This window comes from Sinocyclocheilus anshuiensis, unplaced genomic scaffold (genome assembly GCF_001515605.1).
Source record: "Sinocyclocheilus anshuiensis isolate Anshui unplaced genomic scaffold, SAMN03320099.WGS_v1.1 scaffold2229, whole genome shotgun sequence".
Taxonomy (NCBI): Eukaryota; Metazoa; Chordata; class Actinopteri; order Cypriniformes; family Cyprinidae; genus Sinocyclocheilus; species Sinocyclocheilus anshuiensis.
Genome location: NW_015552799.1, coordinates 55,918 through 61,282, shown reverse-complemented (window position 1 = coordinate 61,282; position 5,365 = coordinate 55,918). Strand labels below are relative to the sequence as shown.

Below are 5,365 nucleotides of genomic sequence, written 5' to 3'. Positions count from 1 at the left end.
GTGGGGTTGGAGCTAACCTCTTCAGGACACCGGCCCTCCAGGACTGAGTTTGGGCACCCCTGGTCTATGGTGTGTCTTCACTACTCACTGCTGTGTGTTTGCACTTATGGTGCGATGCAGAGCACAACTTCCGAGTATGGGTGACCATACTTGGCCACACGTCACGTCACTTTCACTTTTTTATGCAATTCAAAGCAAAAGCCGTTTGCGTCATGCGAAACGACCGCTGCTGACACGTTTGTTATGTTGATTTGTTATGTAAAATAATATCATTTACAGCACAGTAAAGATTTTATAGATTAAATAAAATGTATGTAAACCTTTATTTCACTGAAGAAGTGCATCATTAGGAGGTGCTGAGAACCGCTCTCTAACACAAAAACTACCCAACACTGGAAAAAAAACAACCCAACATATGAGCCAACAGGCTGAACTCAGCGGTTGGGTAGAATAAATAACCCAACAGTTTTTAGAGTACGCAAAAAAATTTTCATAAAAATAACACCTAATCAAACACTACACACACAAAAAAAAACCTTTAAGATCTTATTAATCTTATCAAGCATTACACAAAAAACGTAAAGATCTTATCAATCTTAGTGAGCAATACACAAAAAAAGTGAAGATCTTATCAAGCAATATCAAACAAACGTAAAGCTCTTATCGAACGTATCAAGCAGTACGGAGAAAAACATAAAGATCATATTCTTATCGAGCAGTATGCAAAAAAACCCCGTAAATATCTTATCGATCTATCGATTAGGGGAAGTCGTGGCCTAATGGTTAGAGAGTCGAATTCGTAACCCAAAGGTTGCGGGTTCGAGTCTCGTACCGGCAGGGATTGTAGGTGGGGGGAGTGAATGTACAGCACTCTCTCCACCTTCAATACCACGACTGAGGTGCCCTTGAGCAAGGCACCGAACCCCCAACTGCTCCCCGGGCGCCGCAGCAAAAAAAATGGCTGCCCACTGCTCCGGGTGTGTGTTCACGGTGTGTGTGTTCACTGCTGTGTGTGTGCACTTTGGATGGGATAAATGCAGAGCACTAATTCCAAGTATGGGTCACCATACTTGGCCACATGTCACTTCACTCACTTATCTTGCAAGTAGCATGCAGAAAAAATGTGAATAAACATCTTATCGATCTCATCAAGCAGTATGCAAAAAACAGAAAGCATGGTGGGTCGACCAGTGGCAGACATGGCATTATTTTGGAAAAAGTGTCAGCTCATGATATGGGGTTGTAGAAGAAAGCATTTTAACACCAACACCTTAATTTCATTACAGATAACAATCTGAGTGAAAAACTAACCTGAAATTCGTATTTTCAAATCTGAAGACACCTCGAATTCGAAAGTACTCCGAATTTAAGTCCTTTGTTTGTCCCAAACACAGTTTCTGCCAATCTCATGTAAATCTCGAGGACCTAGGCTATAGAGTGATATTGCATCATTCATATATCACCTAAGAGTCTTTAGTTTTATCAGATTTATAAAAGACAGATACAGCTTTACGCTTCTCTATGAAAACAGCCGAGCTCCTGGAGGCGTGCCGTGGTGTGACATCGAGATGAATAAAACAGAAACAAAAACGTCGACTTAAATTTGATTTAATTTGTTTATAAAACATTTGTTGCCCCGGCGAAATAAACTGCATCTGCTGTTCCCTTAACAGCTGGGTTCTTTGGGAAGCCGAACAAACAAGGTGATCTTTCCGCCACAACCAAAACCACACTTCTTTGGTGACTGTTGATTTTGTGGTCTAAAAACAAAATGACAAATCCTTCTTGAGCAAGTCCTGTGCAGCTCTGACGATGACTTCAGTAACCCAAATGAAGCATGTTGATGGATCTCTTGCTCTCGCTCTGTTAGCTGTGTGCGCGCGCTCTTCCGGGAGAAGTGCCCATATAAGGAATTCCACCCTTTATGACATCATAAAGGGCCATACTAAAAAAAAACTGTCTGAAACTTATACGAACCCTGAAGGAGTGTATTTGGCACAGAATTACTCCATCATACATCCAACTTGTGTTTTGAAACTTTGGCCAAGTTTAGCAACAGAATCCAACTCTTTAACAGTGTAAATAAGTCAGAATAGCATTAGACCTCCACTTTAATGACAGCAGCACTCGGGTCTGGATTGTAATAATCCGTAGCAAACAGTGACTGTCTGAGTGGCTGGAGAGCTCATTATCCATGATCCATTATCCATTATCTGCACCAATCCCACAGATGAAGTCATTATTGGCCTCAGGTGTGTTTATGTGGTGGTGGAGTACAAAGCTCAGTGTTTTGAGCCACGGCTTGCGGAATCTGGGGGATTTTGCTGGTGTCAGGCTGAATTTCAAGAGTGCAGATTTATTTGCTACTTATTGGCTTCACTCCTTTTGTATTTCAGAACTGTTTTGGTTTTTAGTTTGATTTTCTTTTTATTGCAACGAAAAGCTGAAGTGAAAAGTTAACATGGTCTCAGAATATCTACATTAAGCACTTGAGCTGACATCAGCCCTGATACTCATGTTCTCTGGGACATTCTGAGATGCTCCTTGAAGCAGGACAATTAAATTGTACAAAGAGTAATTTGATCAGTGGCAGTCATTTACGTGTCATGTATTTGGTTTGTAACCTCAAACAACCAGTGCAGTGAATCTCAGTCTTTGTTGTGTGAGTTCTTGAGAGCAGAATCAATCCTTCATTGTCTGATAGCTAGGTTCGTCTATGTTTCACATTACATTCTTTTTTTCTCTGGGACAATAAGCATCACCCTAGTTCCCAAACTGGCATCTATTTCAAGAATAAAAGCCACATTTTTCGGAAGGTGACACTGCAAGATTATAACACAAAAGCCTGCTTATCAGTCTTGAACAAATGAGAATCAGGAGTTTGAGCATTGCAGCTGTTTCACTGTTGTACAGACTTTTTGACCGACAGCATCAGCTTTAATTTCTTCTTCCTGATTTATTTACAGGGTGTTTTGCAAGCGTTATAAATTGCATCAAGTTTGAGGAATCTGTTAGCAAAAATTTTTTTGACATTATTTTAGATAATTTCCTTCCTTCCTTTCTTCCATTGAAAGTGTTTTATGATGCAAAACTTTCTGAAATGTCAAATTGCTCAGTGTATTTGAGACATTTCAGTGTAGATCCATAATCAGTGGTCATAATAGAAAATGAGCTGGGATATGATGTATATAATTGTTCAGCAAGGATGCATTCAATTGATCAAAAGTGACAGTAAAAACATTTCAAATGTTAGAAAAGATTTCTGTTTAAAATATTATGTTGTTCTTTGGAACTTACTATTCATCAAAGAATCCTGGAAAAATGGTTTCCACAAAAATATTAAGTAGCCCAACTGATTTCAACATTGATAATAATCAGAAATGTTTCTTGAGCAGCAAATCAGCATATTAGAATGATTTCTGAAGAATCATGTGACACTGAAGACTGGAGGAATGATGCTGAAAATTCAGCTTTGCATCACGGAAATAAATTAAATTTTAAAATATATCCAAATAGAAAACAGTTATTTCGAGTTGTAATAATATTTCACAATATTACTGTTTTTACTATATTGAATAAATCCAGCCTCGGTGAGCAGAAGAGACTTCTTTCAATAAAATCTTACCCACCCCAAACATTTAAACAGTGGTGTATGAAAGTATAAAATTAGACATCAAATGTTAAAGTCAACATAAAAATGAAAAGAAATTAAAATTGGATTCATCAGTTCACATTATTCCAAAGAAAAAAAGAATTTGTAATTGAGAATTTTGAACATAATTGAATATCCTGTTTAAAATGTCATTACAGAAGATGTCTGTAAACGTATGGAGTCACATGTCAGTAACATGTTCCTCTTGTCTGTCTTTAATTTTAGATGGGAACATGAGCTCCAGAACTTCAGTTGTGGTTCTGTCTGTATTGTGTGTTTTCCTCCTGTGCTCGACGGGTCTGCTGTTATGGTTATACTGTCGTGACGGGCGCAAATGACCTCACGTCCATACTGGACTCACATGAATTGCTGAAAAGTAACTACTGCTCTTCCAGTAGTGCCTCCAACATTATTTTTAGGTTTTTATTATATTTAAATGAATACTGCTGCTCTACTAGACTTTATGCAATACAGATTTGGGACAGAAACACAAGAAATCATTAAAGTTGAAGTGTGTGATATTTGTAGCAATTACATTGTGTTTGTTTCACTTTGCGGTCCTAAAATCTTCACTAGCGACTAGATGTTTAGTGAAACCAGAAAAAAAAGTCAATTTCAGGCTTTTTAGAGCATCCGTAAAAATATAAGTGAGAATGCTATACTATAATTAGAATGTTTTACAGAAATCATATCTTGCAAAATTCATGGCTTCTTTTGAATGACAGTTTATGGAAAACAATGTTATTAGAAACCTAAAGTGACAACATCTGACAATAACGTGACCATGCTAACCAGCATAACAACACTAGCATCAATTTAAGGAAGGACTATCAATCTTTATCCTGTTTGCTACCACAGAAATGATACTCTTCAGCTTTACAAATGACAGCTCAATGAAGAGAGATATATTTTAAAACACTGACTATACAAATGTTTGTTTATGAAATATGCATATCACTGAAAGAATATTCAAGACAAAATGCTCACTGTATGCCTGCTGATTTTGAAGATTTTTACTACGCACAGCCTTGCTGGAGAAGTTTACTTTCGCTGTAGCAGCATTAATATTAACAAGATGTATTTTACTTTTTAATTTTTTTATTTTTATCAACTTCAGTATAAAAAATAAGCTTGACAAAGTGTTTCATGTTTTTTATATTATTTTTTAAGACATTTTAAATGATCTTATAAAAAAATAGAATTTAGACCAAAACCAAACACGGTATTTTTCCATCATGTGTTATGTGTTTCTTTCTAAGTTACAAAATGACAAATTATTAAAGGGGTCATATGATGTGATATCAGTTTTTATCTTTGGAGTGTTACAAGCTCTTGGTGCATAAAGAAGATCTGTAAAGTTGCAAAGACTAAAGTCTCAAATCCAAAGAGATATTCTTTATAAAAGTTAAGAGTCAGCCACACCCTCCTAAAACGCCTCGTTTAAACACCATGTGGTTCCCGCAAGCCCGCTGCCCGTCCCTTCGTCGAATCCGCCAGCCGCGCCGTTCTCAAGCCCGCCCGCCTCTGCTCATTCAAGCCAGCCTCTGCTCACTCTAGGCCTCCAGCCTCCGCTCACTCAAGTCCGTGGTGTGTGACGCTTTTTCGTAGTGAAAGCGAAACTACTTTGTTTGGTCTTCCGAAAGAGGACACGACTAGAAATCAGTGGTTAAGTTGTATTTACAACACTGTTCCAGAACAGTTCAACCCAAATAT

General features: G+C 37.7%; 1 protein-coding gene across 1 annotated transcript in view; it reads left to right on the top strand.

Annotated features, from left to right (window-relative positions):
- LOC107667948 (CD276 antigen homolog) overlaps positions 1-4,709 on the top strand; it is a 31,425-nt gene extending 26,716 nt beyond the window's left edge. Inside the window, exon 4 of the mRNA XM_016459678.1 lies at positions 3,878-4,709. Within this exon, the coding sequence (XP_016315164.1) occupies positions 3,878-3,990 (113 nt within the window). The 3' untranslated portion in view covers positions 3,991-4,709. The remainder of the gene's footprint in view (positions 1-3,877) is intronic.
- Positions 4,710-5,365: the final 656 nt, after the last annotated feature.